This window comes from Colletotrichum spaethianum, assembly GCF_022836535.1.
Source record: "Colletotrichum spaethianum MAFF 239500 DNA, contig10, whole genome shotgun sequence".
Taxonomy (NCBI): domain Eukaryota; kingdom Fungi; phylum Ascomycota; class Sordariomycetes; order Glomerellales; family Glomerellaceae; genus Colletotrichum; species Colletotrichum spaethianum.
The window spans coordinates 1,385,178-1,400,353 of record NW_026054780.1 but is presented as its reverse complement, the minus strand read 5'-3'; the positions used below and the strand labels follow the sequence as shown (position 1 = coordinate 1,400,353).

The following is a 15,176-nucleotide window of genomic DNA, read 5'->3' as shown; positions in this document are numbered from 1 at the left end:
TTCGTGGATGGGGTTGATTTGTTTTGCTTACGCTGACCTCACCTCAGCACGTAAGCAAACAAGCAATAAGCAGCTAAGCAACTACTTACTTTCATAGCGGAGAAATGGTCATCAGTCTCCGGTAACATATATATATCCCTTCTTCTACAGAATCTCCACCTGTGACCCCGGAAGTACGGCCAGGGGCCCCTTCTTATACCTACTGCTGTGCTCGATCATCACCATGCTACGGCACTTGCGAGGCCCAACACAGGAGTGGCTTCTGTTGGTATATTGTATCCTTGCCTAGTACTGAGATGTCAGCGGATGGTTTGTGTAGGCGTCTGCAAAAAATACAAAGGCATCACCTTCCCATTGCCAGCATTGCCTTGCCTTCTCTTCTCGGCCACCTCTCATCCCCCCGACTTCATCATAGTTACGGTATTCTGCCCGACAGGAGAATCTCTCTTCCGTGCCACCACCCACATAAACTCGGCGTCATAGTCTGGATCATCCTCTCCCAGTTTCCCATCGCCTGCCTGCAATACTTCCACCTGCAATAAGTCGAACCCGGTTTCTCTAAGCAGTGCCTGATTCCCGTCCAGGTCATAGCTACTCCAGAACATTCCATATCCCAAAAATTCGCCATGGATTTCTTCCTCGTCGATGGTTGTGAGATTGAAAACAAAGACTCCTCCAGGCTTCAGCCAACCATGGATCTTGGTGAGCATAGTCTTGAGCTTCGACCGTGGAAGGTGGAACAGCGTGTAAAAGCTGACTGCTCCATCAAAGCTCTCAGGCTCAAAGGTGAGGGCTGTCATGTCGCCCGCAACCAGCGTAGCACCCGGGAAGCGGGCCTTTGCTATTTCGATTTGCTTAGTCGAGATGTCGTTGGCGACTACCTTTGCTCCGTCGTCGAGAAGCAGTCTTAGGACGGGAACGCCGGGGCCACAGCCAAGCTCTAGAATCGAAGGCGAAGGTTGTAGCTCCTTAAGCATCTTCTTGGCATACCTCTCTCGCGGTGATTTCTGGTTGTCTACCCATTGAAGATACCATTCCGAGATGTGGTCATAGGCGTATTCGACAATGCCTTCAGGTGCATCGGACATCTTGTGGAGGATCGCAGCATGTGTGAAAACGTGAATGAGAGATTATTTGTAGAATGGTGCCAACTGCAAAAGGCAGTGGGTCAAATTCAGGCCACCCGGTCCTTTCTCTTTTCGGGTTCACTCGCTCAGGTATGGCGCAACATCTGTGGGAATGTTTTGGGAATAGGGATTGCTGTAAAAGCTAGAGAGAGTGGTAAAAAATGAGTGAAACCCCTGAATTTTCCTCGGTTAACGCAGGTAATCATAGGGTGTTTGATTACGCTTACTATAATAAGCATAAGCACAATTACCACTATGACTTGGATTCTGTATGCATGAACTATACTACGATGACCCACGCTGGCTTATCGCCATTACATATTTCTAGGATTATTTCTTCGCATTTCTGGGACTTCTGCCGACGACACTGTAGGATAAGCCTTCTTTTAGCCTTCATAGGTGGCTGCGCTCTGCATGCTTGCACTCTTGATGCTTCCAACACTGCGAACGATATTGACATCGGCAATGACGGTCTTCTGCTCAAGGCAGCTCACATCCCGACTTTCCCGGAAGCCCGGATGGGCACAAATGGGTGACTATAGTAGTCGCGCTCGCTTCTACATTCTCCTGTGGCAATGTCAGTATCACATCGAGCAGAACAAAAGACAATCCCTTGGTCAACATAATGATATATCGAACCTCATCCATGTCTCTCGCCTTCAGCAGGCTTCTTCTCTGCCTCCAAAGCGGCTTTTCTGCCCACGAACCCGTAGTCGTACACCAACCTCTCGTAAACCTCCTCGCCTCCGGTGTGGTTGCCTGCGCCATGGCTGGCAGGGGGAACAGGATCTGAGATGAACCGGGCAGACGAGTGCAGCTCTATATTACGCAATTGCAGGGCTCGTGGAGGAAAGCATGATAGACGTTATGTACACATGCATGTTCAGAGGAAATTCATAGACAAGGTAATCACAGGATGCGCTTTGGGGCAAAGCATAGCGATTGAGGCATGGGCTGCCAGAAGAAATAGCCATTGTAATCAGCAAACGCCTCGCCAGTGTTCGCCATCAGACGTCCACGAATTCAAACTTAACAAGGATGGAACACTTAGTCTCTCTTCCCTTTAGATCCAGCATCCGGATGAAGACCCAACCAGGAACGGTGTATAGCAGCCGCACCGCTCCAACAGCCAGGATTGGGTTCCTCGTGAAGCTGTCGTCGCTCTTGATGAGCATGCGTAGGAAGACCAGCTCGTTGTCCTGATATTCCCATTCCAAAACCTCGTTCCATAGCGGGTCCGTGGGTGGGGGGTTCTCTCCCTTGTGTAAGAAGCCTGTGAGCTTGTGTTGCTTGTACCCCGCCGTCTTCTTCTTGGGAGGCTTCATCTCCAGGTCGTGGGGATGAACAAGCGTACATGTGAGGTAAGGCTTGATTGTCTCGTCGTCGTCGCGGCCGGAGGGTATGGGCACGTCCGTTGCACCACCGACATGCAGCCTGAGCTTCTTCTTCCTACCGTTGCCGAGCTTGCCTGATCCGCCTCGTCGGAGTTCGGCAGGCTTAAGGATGAAACCTTCGGAGCCACTGAAAAGGGCCTCGTTAATCTGCATTGAAGCACCAAAAGTCTGCCAGTTGAGGGCGCAAATCTGGGCACCGACACCCCAGAAAGGGACGGGATGCAGGTTGTTGGACGAGATGCGTGTGCCCTTGGGGAAAACCCTCATGAGGTGATGAGCGTTGTGCCGGGAGATCTTTTCGGTGGCTTGCGGCAGGTGGGAGGCCAGACCAGACTCGGAAACGTTGATCAGGTGGTGGTGCGGCGCCTCTTGCAGGACCTCCTCGTACCACGAGTTGTTGACAGGTTTGACGGACTGGGCGTATACACCAAGCTCTTCGAGTTCCGGAATGATGAGGGAAGGTGGGGCTTCCTTCTTCTTGGCATTGTAGTCATGGCGGGCTTTCTTCTCCTCTTCGTCATCGTCGCTTGAGCTCGAGCTGCTGTCGTCGGGCTCGCCGGGGAAATGGTACTCGACGATGACGACAATCTTGTTGCCCAGCTCTTCCAGACGGACATGGTCACCCTGACCGTGCTGCTCAGCGTGACCCTTCTCTCGCACGGCTTGGCTTAAAAGACGGTGTTCGAAGACCTCCCTCATGATCTGGACAAGGCGCAGCTGGCCTTCGGGGTTGCAATGATTCTCCAGAGATAGCAGAATCGGTGCGGCCGGCTCGGGTGCCTTGGCCTCTTCGTCGACGACATCGCGGATGGTCTCACATACTGTGCGGAAGGGGATATTGGAGACCAGAGTGTAGCCGTGGGTGACCTTGGGCTCCTCCTTGTTGTCAGGATTGTCCCAAGCGTCAATCTCGACACAGCGCGCACCAGCACGCAAAGTCTCCTCGTAGGCCTCTGCCGAAGAGCTCCCAAAGAGCTGGTGGGCCATGAGGTAGGTGTTGTGACTGGAGCTGATGAAGTACTCGGGGAGGGGATGAGATCTATCAGTAAGCTCGCGCGGCACGCTGATGTGAGGCTTGTCAACAAGGGCCAGCAGCGCCGGGCTGGGTTGGTCCGAGTCAACGTTTGCGTCTTTTGACGAGAGGACCTCTTGGTCAACAAGGAAAGATCGGAGAGCACGGCTCACGCGGAGGCGGTGCTTGAGTTCCGAGTCGCGGGCGGCGTGACCACCGCCGGCGAGGGTGGTGTTGTCGGTGGTGTCGCCGAGCTCCTCCTCGTCCTCGGGGGCCGACTTGGAGAAGGGGTTCAAATTGGCGAACTTGGATGTGAGCGAAGCCATCTTTGCGCCGATGTATTCCAGGGGTCGCGATGCGATGTTGTAGCTTTCGTGTCTATCGTCTCACCTTTTCCGGCCGGTTTTGCGGTGCAGGTCTAGGAACAAATGGGGGTGTCAGATGCAGAAGTGAGACGGGCGCAAACAAGAATTCTTCGAAGGGAGCGACACTAGCCAGAGAAGCGAGGCAGAAACAGAGAGGAAGACGGCGCTGGGGGAAAACGGACGACGTCAATCTTGGCTGATGCGCGCGCCGCGTAAGGTCGCAGCCGCTGTGGTGCCCCTCCTTCCGTCCCAATCCAGTGAGCTCTTCATCCTGCTGCGCGCCATTGCGCAGGTGCTGTAAGGTATCTGCAATGGAGGGGTCGAATTGTGGAGACACGAGATTAGATAAGCCAAGAGCTGGGCGAGCTTTGGCCAATTAGGTTCACGTTTGCCAGCCCTTTTCGGCGGGACAGCAGTCTTACATAAGACGACGAATCGGGATGCATCTCTCCAGGCAGTTCCCCGCGCCATCCTTCCCTTGCGCAGTCCGAATGTTCAGCTCATCTCAACTCCGCCCAGGAACACACCGATATTGAATGGAGCCGTGTATCCGATGTTAAGTCTTGGGTTCAGAATGCAACCAGATGCCTTGTAGCCGCACACGTGGATACCAACGCCCATACTTCCAAGACCATGAAGTCACAGCGGAAGAACCACCAGTGTTGTTTCCTACCAGGCCCTGGGCACGACAGATTACAATGATGCTTTGGACTCCTTTGGTCCGAAACTGCTACGCAATGGACTCCAGAACTTCTTCAGCAATCAGTCGCCGATCACCTGGACCGTCTGAAGCAACACAGCGATGGACCCAAGCCACGGCCTCGTCACCATATAGCGTAGCTCACCAGACCCAAACAGCTCCTGCAGCTCTCGAGACCGTGGATGCTGAGGCTGAACCCCCACAACGCCATTGGCAGCGTCGTCAGCTTTCTGGTCTCTGATCCCTAAGCGGTCACTCGTGCAAACCGCATCTCCACTTCGGCGACTCTGTAACCGGCTGGGCATCTTGGAACGGAACGGCACCCGGGGTGTCTCTCTCAGCCTTGTGGGTCCTGTCACTCCGCAAGGTGCAGCTGTGCCTCCCGCCCCCCCAGGTCCTCGGCTTTCACTACTACCCAAGTGTCTGCTGTCGAGGCCTCGACGACGCCATCCTGATGCTTTAGACTTGTCTCATCCGGGGGCCGGCTGATGATGACTTGTAACCTCTTTGACCTCAGAACTGTCGCTTCATCTCTCCAGATTCAGGCACCCTGATTGAATGCACAGCGGCCAAGCGCCTAGGGACCTCCCCAACCAGCTTTACCTTGCCACACAAACAGGGTCAGGCCTGCCTTTGTGCCTCTTCGTGGTCATTCGACCGGATTATCAAGCCCGCCCCAAGCAAATCACCAAATGGTGATCGAAACTCGCAAACCATCGACACCACTACCTGTTGATGCATTCGATCCTTGTCTGGACAAATGTTGGTGGGCCGCAGCGGACAGTGCGCCATTGCCCAACTCTGATTTCTCGACTTTTCGATTCCGACCAACCGCCAAGCATCTCAGTTTCAAGCATCAAGCTCCGGTGCATCGGTGCGCTAAATGTCACGAGGAGCCAAAGAAAGGTCGGTTGCCCAGGGGCGAGGGCATTTGTGATGGTTCTTTTTCTTTTTCGCCTGGCGGAAACTTGCGCCCGCAAACGAAACGGGCCCCTAGTCTCATTGGCGAGCACGATATGCATCTTGGAAGGATGGAACGACATCTCATTCGCGGCATGTGCAGACCAAGAACTAGGTATGTTCGGACCAGGCAACATGCACATGCTCACTGGTTGTGGATGGATGGCAAGGGGTCTAGACCCGACGGATGGACAACGAGGCAGGGTTGGCTGATGCGCGGAGCACAAACACCTACAGACAGAAAGGTCGTGCTTAATAGTAGGTAGGTAGCAGCATCTCGATGTCGGGATTTGGGCGCGTCCCGATAGCCGCTGGCGTCATCGTCATCAGCTTACCCTCCTTATGCTCAAAGGCAGACAAGTGCAGAGGACCCTGTCGGCATTTGTGCCTGTCTGTCACCAGTGTGCTGCTTTCAACCGAATCCGTCCGGAAAGCACACCGCCAGAAATGTCGCCGCAGACACCGGCCACGACGCACCGCCCAATGCGGCGTCCAACCTCTGGATGGACGCAGCTGGCCGCGCAAATTCGCATTGGATCGACGTGAAACCAAGGGTCTGGCGACTGCGCCCTCGTGTGACGCTGGTCGCAGGTCGAGGGTTGCACAACACACAGCATGCGGGGTCCAGCATCATCCCCATTGATGGATGGTGTTGATTGCCCCGACCTGACAACCTGGCAACCTGCTCACGGCCTGCCGGCAATAGTGCGTGCTCTCAGGAAGTCGCCAGGGTGCCGGGGTTGCCTAAGGGTCTCCCGGCGTGCTGCTCCGAGAGGCCCTCTCGACCTATGGCGTGCTTGGGTTTGAGGGAATAAGCTTCTCGGGAGACCTTGGCCATGACGTCGAAACCTGCGGCAACTTGCTGTTGGCAGGGTCTGTGATTGCCCGGTGCTGCTGGCGCGCGGTGGTTGATGGCGCTTGGGAAGCAGCTTGGGGCGGCTTGGGGACCTTGGGGTGCTCCAGAAACGGTGCCCGATTTGTTTGCCCCCAGCAGCTTTCCGCTCTAGCACCGCGATCGGCCCTTGGAGAAGGCACACTTGGGGGAGCTTTGGGGGGGGGGGGGAAAGAAGGGGGCGACGGCCAGCGCCACACCCTTCTCTTCCCGTCTCTCTCGTCTTCGACCCCCGTCCATGTCGCGCGTCCACCACCTCCCACATCACACTATTTACACGTGCGGCCGGACGCTCACCACTGTTTCTTCCCCCCTATTGATATCTCTCGCTCGACGTTCCATCAACATCAACCCCCCCGCGACTGGATGCCGCGTGTCTAACTGTGGGAAATAACACCACGATGGTCAATCCGGGCATTGTGTTCCTCTTGGTAAGTAGTCTTATTGGAGACATCGCTCGACGCCCAAAAAGAAAATAAAAAAATCGCTACGATGTGTCTAACATTGGTAATGTTGTAGATCAGCATTGGGCTCCTGACGACGGCCATGTGAGTTGCCATGCCAAGCATCACCAAAACCCTCATCCAGACTAACCATTTCTCGCAGCATCGTCCACGTCTCGAGCACCAACCTTGTCCTCCCCATCTCTCCCTTCATGTCTCTTCTTCCTATCCTGCTGCCTATTCTCGGCACTATCAACGCCTTCTACTACCCACGCCTGCTCTTCAACGCCAGCCAATCCTCAGCCCGTGCTGAACAGCTCTTCCCAACCATTATTCAGAGTCTGCAGGGCATTCTGACCACCGCCCTCGCCGTTCTCTTTCTGCAGTCCGCCCTCCCCGGCGATGGCCAGAACTGCGGTCTATCCACCAGCTGGCAGCGCATGTTTGCCAGCAAGGATGAGTCCTCTATCCGACGTATCCAGGACCAGCTCGACTGCTGTGGACTAAACAGCGTCAAGGATCGTGCCTGGCCATTCACCGGCAACGTACAATGCGCCGAGATGTTCAGCCGCGACACGGCATGCCTTGGTCCGTGGCGGCAAGCGACCGTTACGAACTCGTCCATCGACCTGGGCATCGTCCTGGCTGTCGGTCTTTTGCAGGTCCGTTTTCGTCGACATATTTGGCACTAACAAAAGCCCCAAAGCTGACCGTACATAATCCAGGTCCTCACTCTGCTCTTCACGCAGAGCGCCAGCAACTGGAGACACGCGTGGTGGGCGCAGGGCTGGAGCCATCTGTCTGAACGTCCCATCGAGGAGCGCGAGCGCACCCGACCTCTCCTCGTCGCTTCTGCAGCAGCCGCCGTCGCCAACACCGCCGCAAACGATAGCGGTGATGAGTCGGACGTGCCAGTGTCCTACCGCGACCTCAGCCCGCGGTACGGCACCACCGGTGAGGGCCATCGAGGCCGAACACGCGCCAGCTCCGGTCGTCTTGAGCCCTCGTCACTGAGGAATGTTTGGGACGGCGACTAAGAGAACCAGTCGTCTTGCGTCACAAATGCGGTGGCACTTCGCTACGCTTCAGTTTAAAACGGCAACATGATTGAAATTGAAATTTCTTTGGCATTGCGAGCTAGAATATCAACTTGGGGAGGTAAAATTGGTGTACACTATATTTTGGGACGGAGTTCAAACGGAATCGGCAATACTTAGTAGAAACAGTGTCACGGTGTTTCGTGTTTGAGGCTTAGTTCAGTAACGAAGTTTGATTTTGTCTCAATGTCTCCGTCTCCAACCCCAATCTCTGTGTCTTTGGTGAAAGATGCTACTTCGCACTTATCATTGTCAACCCATGGTCAACTTGTGCTACTGCGAACACCTGACTTGCGTCGACCCGCACAACGTTGGCAGCCGCCGGAAACATTCGCGCCCGTCGAATACCGATGCTAATGGCCGGCACGAGCAAGGTATAGACTAGAAGTGGAATCGACCAGTCATGGGAGCAGGGAAGCTCGACAATCTTTGCTGCATAGAGGTGGCGTTCGCGGGAGCTAGCGAACGATAGTCGGTGCTAAACGCCGCTACCGCAACGGGGGCCAGACAAGTTTCCACTTTTGACTTTTTCTCATTCGTCTCGGCCACAAAGAATGGCGGACATTGTAGCCGGCTTTTTTGGCAACTGCCGCGTCAACACATCGCGTCTTGTGTTGGGTCACGAATGTCGCCGTGATCGCTGGTCGGAGGCTCCAGTCGTGACTGCGGCGGCCTGGGGCCTCGCCAAGAGCCCATGATACGACTATCCTCGGGTCCCGGGAAGATAGCTCGATCGGGACTGGACGAACGTGCCAGTCGCTGATGGAGTGTCCCGGACTTGCTGACGTGTGTTTCTCCCACGTCGGTGTGGTTGACGCGAGGCGCGATGATTCGTTGCGGGCTAATCTGATATCGGGTCGGGGGACTTCAGAAGCCCCATGTAGGTAGGACATTGACAACAGCAACGATTATAACATCGGACGACTATGATATGAAGGTCTCCATATGCTACAGTTGTTTCTGCAAATCTCTCGATGGGGTTCGGTGTTTCGATTCTGCGGAGACTGATAGTTGTAATGTGGTTTAGCAACACAGGAGGCCCAGTCTTTCAACTATTTTCCCCACAAGACAAGCATGCATGATCAGAGGCGCTGTTCAATATGCCAGAAAAATTTCGAGTCAAACTCAGAATAAAAAACTGACCCTCTGCCAATACCACATGTCCCCTTCGTAATTGGCAGCGTGTAAAGACGAAGACCACATCTTGACCATTAGTCATTGACTTCAGTGAAATAGTGTCAAATGAGGACCCAAACTTTAAGATCAAAGTCCTGATCCTCAAGGAATAATTCTAATACGTCTTGTTTTCGGGATCAATCACAAGACCGAGCTCAAGCTTATGTTCCATCTGTCGCCACGTCCTAATAGTGTCCTGCCAAGAGCGTTCTGATCAAGACAGATTGACGAAGACTATTCCAGAGAACGTAAAGCGGTTGCATAGTTACTTCAATATCTTTTTTTAGGCCATAGGAACTTAGACTGTCGCCTTGGAGAGGTGGGCGGACATCTCGGAGACAGAGTGACCGATCATGTACTGCTCGGAATCCATCAAGGTTAAACTTTGTCGAAATGCACTTTTCTCAAGCCGAATCATGAGGTCAGAGTGTATCTAGCTTTCCAACTGAGAACTGTCGACCAAAGTATGTTCTGAATCTTTCCAGCTGCCCGTTCTCACGAACGGTCGAACAAACAATCCACGAACCTACAGATCAGGAAAATACAATGATAAAGGTTGGGGCCTTGGCAATGGTCCGATGCGACCTTGCTTTCTTTTTTGGCTCGTGAAACGGGTTCTTAAAAAGCTTTGAAGTCAACCTTACACCCCCGTAAGCAACTAGTCCTTGAAGACTTGTAAAGTCTGAGTAATTATGTAATTACGTCTAGAACTCGCCACACATTCCGTCTCTTCTCACAATTTCCATTCGATCATTGGCTCCAAGCAAGAGTACCCCCTAGGATATGCAGAAACAAAGATATTGTTATTGATAGCTGAGGCGTTACAGTAACTCAATCACTTGATTCCCAACTGCCCGCTGGATTTACAGTTTCTCTCCACCGCACTGAACTAAGGCAGAGTAAGCAGATGCCCCGCAACCGAGTCTTATATGCATCTGCCAATTTAAACCTACTCATGTTAGCGGACTACTGTACACGAACCCACACACGAGTGACCCACGGTTGTCTTACTTGCTTGATAGTAGTCGTTTGAACCATGCTTTTTGTCTCCAATATGCGGGCTGTATGCAACCTAGGATGGAGCAGCTGCCGTAAGAGGTAGAGGCCTTCCTTTTAAAAACGTGTGGAGATGCCCCAGAAGGAACAGAATGCCAGTCCGATGCGGGACGTGGCTCTTCCCGCAGCTACTGTCATCATGCACAGCCATGTATGGACTGCTGACTTCTCTCGATGAATAGCTGGCGGATGCGGATGTATCGTTTAGTCGGAAGAGGAGAAAGTGGCAGGTGTTATCTGAGAGGGGAACGTTGTCCAAGATCTTATGTTCCTTTTAGGCGAGCCTGCGCTGCTACGCTGCGGGCCAAGCGTGGCGATGTGAATATCACTTCTAGGCTACCAATCAGGCATGTCAATTGGTGCACTAGATAATCGAGTCCTCTCATGGAAATGGATGTCTACATGCACTGCACATCGGACGGCCAATTACGGCCTATTGAGTGGCTGTCACCGAAAGCTTTTGTACCATGATTGACAGGCCAGATTCGTTTCACGACATAAAGGTGAGACATAAGGCCTGCGCGGATGAACATTCCACGCGTCCCACCATGCGTCTATTACTCACGCCATTTTGCCAAGATGAGGATGACGAACATATATGTGGAATAGAAGGGCACTACAACGTACATGGCGTCTGTTCTTCATCTCTTGTGTGACCGAGAAGGACACACCCCACGCGTTACTCAAACTCAATTGATACCCCCATCAACCATGGAGGGCCTTGCGGGATACCGCGACAGCTTGCTTTCTGCACCACTGTCTATTCTACTCCCCTTATGTTTTGTAGCCTCCTTTGGGCTTTATCTGCTCGTCTCACGTCTTCGCCATGCTCGCCACCGGTACTCAAAGCTGCCTCTCCCGCCAGGTCCGCCACGACTCCCCATCGTTGGAAATCTCTTCAATAGCCCGTTTCACCTCAGTTGGCTGACTCATTACCAATGGAGGCAAGTTTACGGGCCGGTAGTCTACTTCGAAGTTGGAGGACGGCCCACAGTCGTCTTGACCACTGTGGAAGCGGCCCACGAGCTACTCAACAAGCGCGCCAGCAACTACTCGAACCGATCCTTCAGCTACATGGCCTCCGAGCTCGTAGCCAAAGGATACAATATGCTCTTTCGTCAATACGACACCCGGCTCCGCCTTCACCAGCGCTTACACGTGCCCGGTCTCAACACTCGGTCCGCGATGATCTATCATCCTATCCAAGAGCTGGAGTCACTCCAGCTTCTGAACGACATGCTTGCGGAAGGCAAGCCGAAGCCAGGCCAAGGTACCGGAGAGAAGCAGACAGCCGAAATAGTACCCCACAATCCCCACTGGCACTTTCGACGTGCACCCGCGAGCAGCATGAGCTTGATCGTTTGGGGTTACCGTCTGCTAAAGGGGCAACCCGGAATTGAGGACGAGATGGATTTTTTCAGCAATTTTCCGTCGGCGGTGGTTCTGAGGGAGCTCCACTTGATCGACATCTTCAACTGGCTCAAGCACGTCCCGGACTGCATCTCTCCGTGGAAATGGGTCGGCGACAAGTACCACGAGAGCGAAACCGTACACCACATGGCAAACTTCCGCAGGGCCCTGAAGCATTCCGGATACAACATCAGCAAGCAGATCGTTCATGGCGTGGGCCGCCTCAACGCGGATATGAGCGAGTCGGAGATGGCCTGGGTCTCGGGGACGCTGACGCTGGCCAACAGCGAGACCACCATGTCGATTCTCTGCTGGTCCGTCATCGCCATGATCACCTATCCGCACATGATGCACAAGGCTCAAGCTATTATGGATGAGGTTGTTGGCCGCGAGAGATTGCCCGTGTTCGCGGACAGAGCGAAGCTCCCATACATCGATGCCATGATTGAAGAGGTGATGCGATGGCGGCCCATCTTCCCTGCCGGGATGAACCACGCCACGGCGGAAGAGGACGAGTACATGGGATACCGAATCCCCAAAGGAGCGACTGTGGTCGCCTCTCAGTGGGCGATCACTCGAGACACGGACGTATTCGGCGCGGATAGTGACGACTTCAGACCAGAGAGATGGCTCGAGCGGGACGATCTGCCCAAAACTATTTTCGGCTACGGGAGGCGGCTGTGTCCGGGGAGGCACGTGGGAAGGGAGGGTCTGTGGATCATGTTTGCGCGGCTGCTCTGGGCCTTTAATATGCAGGCGCCGACTGACCCGGTCACCTTGAAGAAGAAGGTGATTGATCCGATGGCCATGCCTTCTTTGGGCATAATCGTCGCCCCTGAGCCCTATGAGGCGCTTTTCACACCCAGAGGGGAGTGGGTTGAGGCGTTGGTTCACAAAGAGCTTGCAATCAGTGAGAAGGATGCTGATAATCTCATGAAGAAAGTTGAGATAGCCAAAGGGTTTTAACGAGGGTGATGTCTTGTCTTGAGTATTATTACTAGTCAGTATAGATCAATCGACACCATGTTCCTTGGCAGAGGCATTGAGATGCCATTATACCTATTAAATAATCCCTCTGCGGGGGCCAGCTAGGTGGCCGAAGGTCGCACGGTATTGAAAGCACAAGTGGATACGCTCGAATGATGGGCTCATGAGAATAGAAACCACCAGCTGCGATGGGAAGTATGCAAATTTCTTGCTGTCCGCGCCTCTTCAAACTGACCTAAAAAGTTTCACATACAAAATCCAGACTGCTGGGTATCAAGCGAGTGCATGCATGTATCTCCCATCGTCTGGTTTCCGCGATGTGTGCTGTGTATCGTCTACCGAAGAGTGTGTGATGTATTCAATGAACACACGACTTGATTTATTTGATCAACAAATTCATTAAAGCCTCTAGTCATGAGCCTGTTAGGTAAGTACATGAAGTTCATAGTTCGCATGGGTCTAACTACATGTCTCCCATCCGCCTAGGTGGCACCTTTGCCGCAAAAAGACGGTCAATCTCGTCGAAGGTCTTTCCCTTGAGTTCCGGTACATAGAAGAAGCTTCCAATGGTGCCAATGAAGGCCAAACCGCCGAAGATGAAGCCGACTTTGCCCTTCAAGTTCCCTTCGTCAGGGTTGACCATGTAAGGGATCGCAAAATTCATGGCTAGACCGCATACAGCCTGGGTCGCGGTGGCCAGAGCCATAGTCTTTGCACGCAGTGCCGTGCTGGAAGCTTCTCCAAGAATGGCAAAAGCCATGGCACCGATTGTGAGAAAATACACAAATGCGTAGATGACAGTGCAAGCGGCCTGTACCCACTTGGCGGCGTCAGTCGGCACGACATCCATGATGCCAATGAGAAGCAGAAGGGCAGTCAGGGAAGCCATGCCAGAGAGAAAAATCTTCCGCCGACCGAACGACTCAACAACGAACCAGCTGACCATGTTTCCAAAAACACCACAAGCAGTGACGCCTACGCCAAGATCGAAAGACTTGGAGACGTCCAAGCCGGCCAGCTGAAAGAAGTATGTCGAATACCCGAGGACGAAGACAATGCCGACCAGGTGCTGGCAAAGAAAGACGCCAGTTGAAATTCCAGTGCGTAGCAAGTTGGTACCTCTGAAGCAGTCGATGAAACCAAGCTCGTGAGTCTGATGTGTGTTCTCCTCCTCAATCGTTGCCAAAATTCCCGACAGCCTGGAGCTGACATCGTAGGCCGGACCATACAGCTTGCGGAGTGACTTGGTTGCATCTTCGAGCTTGTCCTTGCGTGCGAGGTACCAAGGTGTCTCGGGAGTAAAGGGCAAGAAGGCGGCGAGGAACAGGACGAAGAAGAGCTGGGTAGCGAAGGGTCCGCGGTAGGCCCAGCGGTCGGATCGTTCTCCGAAGGCCTTGACCACTGCGTTGGACAAGAGTTGACCGATGGCGATGCCCAAGTTGACGCCGGCTGTTGCGTAGCCTCGGAGGGCGACGGGAGCAAGCTCACTGCATGCCAGGGGTGCGAGAGTGAGGTAGAACCCAAGGCCGAGTCCGAGGATCAGCTTTGAAAAGAGAAAGGCGACTCGGGTATTTGAAAGGATCTCGCCAACACAGCCGCCGGCGCAGATGGCGACTCCAATCATGAGGGATCTCTTGCGGCCGATATTGTCTGCGAGCCAACTGCAGGCAAAGCCTCCGAAGAACTGACCGACTGTGCCAATGATGTTGAAGGCTGACTGCCAATCCGCAGGTAGAATCGCTTCGCCGTCGAGAACGTATCTGTGCACGAGGCTCGGTTAGCTATTTGAACGTAGTTGTGTTTGACTAGAGCTTTGCCAATATAGTCGGCCTATTTGGTACTGTACCCAAAGTCTCGTCGGAAGGATGCCACGGAAATCATGGCGCCGTTGATTTGAGCGTCAAAGCCCCTGAACGAAACATGGTTAATCTATCACAGCTGCAACACAGATCGTAGAGAAGGAGAGATAATTACCATCCGATGGCGGCCATTGCCCAGTAGAAACACCACCAGATAATAGCCTTATGGTTTCCGAAGACCTCGCGTACTGTAAGGTTGTGCTCTTGTTGATTTGTTATTGCGATTGCTGCCCCTTTTGTGTCATGGTGCGACACACTTGCTTCCAAGTGGTCGGAAACATTTTCCTTATCCGCCATGGCGATTGGAAATTGATACAACCTGCAACGTATGTTGACAAGTCTTCAAGGGGTACTTGGTATCAAAGCTGGGAGTTGATAGAAGTTGAGAGAGCGGTGGGGAAGGTAGGATGCCAAAGAATCCGGGGAACCCTAAGAAGTTATATTCACCTCCAGTTCTCCCTTACTTGGTTAGCAAATTTACTGGTTCCTGCCAATCCGTGATGGTTCCAAAGTCCAGGTAACTTGTGTTGAGGTCATTCGACAACTTCTTTTGAACTCCTATCCAAGGAGGGTAGTGTAAAGACGAAACGAAAGCGACATTCCGCGGCTCGTTAAGCCACAAACTTAGAAGGACCAGTCCTAATCTGGCTTGGCTTGGCCAGGGCTCTCGTACCAGTCTACAGGTCAGTCCACCTCCG

The 15,176-nt window shown here is 53.4% G+C and overlaps 5 protein-coding genes across 5 annotated transcripts; 2 read left to right on the top strand and 3 right to left on the bottom strand.

Annotated features, from left to right (window-relative positions):
- Positions 1-392: 392 nt before the first annotated feature.
- ColSpa_04931 (sterol 24-C-methyltransferase erg-4) lies at positions 393-1,088 on the bottom strand (the record flags this gene model as incomplete). Its single annotated transcript, XM_049271143.1, has 1 exon — positions 393-1,088. One exon carries the CDS (start codon positions 1,086-1,088, stop codon positions 393-395), a length of 696 nt encoding a protein of 231 aa, XP_049127100.1.
- Positions 1,089-2,134: 1,046 nt separating this feature from the next.
- ColSpa_04930 (1-phosphatidylinositol 4,5-bisphosphate phosphodiesterase 1) lies at positions 2,135-3,859 on the bottom strand (the record flags this gene model as incomplete). The annotated part of the gene is made up of 1 exon (XM_049271142.1): positions 2,135-3,859. The coding sequence occupies one exon, from the start codon at positions 3,857-3,859 to the stop codon at positions 2,135-2,137; it is 1,725 nt and encodes a 574-aa protein (XP_049127099.1).
- Positions 3,860-6,851: 2,992 nt separating this feature from the next.
- Positions 6,852-7,930, top strand: ColSpa_04929 (uncharacterized protein; the record flags this gene model as incomplete). The annotated part of the gene is made up of 4 exons (XM_049271141.1): positions 6,852-6,881; positions 6,970-6,998; positions 7,057-7,555; positions 7,619-7,930. 4 exons carry the CDS (start codon positions 6,852-6,854, stop codon positions 7,928-7,930), a joined length of 870 nt encoding a protein of 289 aa, XP_049127098.1.
- A 3,003-nt stretch (positions 7,931-10,933) lies between these two features.
- On the top strand, positions 10,934-12,598 carry ColSpa_04928 (fumitremorgin C synthase; the record flags this gene model as incomplete). The annotated part of the gene is made up of 1 exon (XM_049271140.1): positions 10,934-12,598. The coding sequence occupies one exon, from the start codon at positions 10,934-10,936 to the stop codon at positions 12,596-12,598; it is 1,665 nt and encodes a 554-aa protein (XP_049127097.1).
- A 484-nt stretch (positions 12,599-13,082) lies between these two features.
- On the bottom strand, positions 13,083-14,500 carry ColSpa_04927 (major facilitator-type transporter ecdC; the record flags this gene model as incomplete). The annotated part of the gene is made up of 2 exons (XM_049271139.1): positions 13,083-14,379; positions 14,466-14,500. 2 exons carry the CDS (start codon positions 14,498-14,500, stop codon positions 13,083-13,085), a joined length of 1,332 nt encoding a protein of 443 aa, XP_049127096.1.
- Positions 14,501-15,176: the final 676 nt, after the last annotated feature.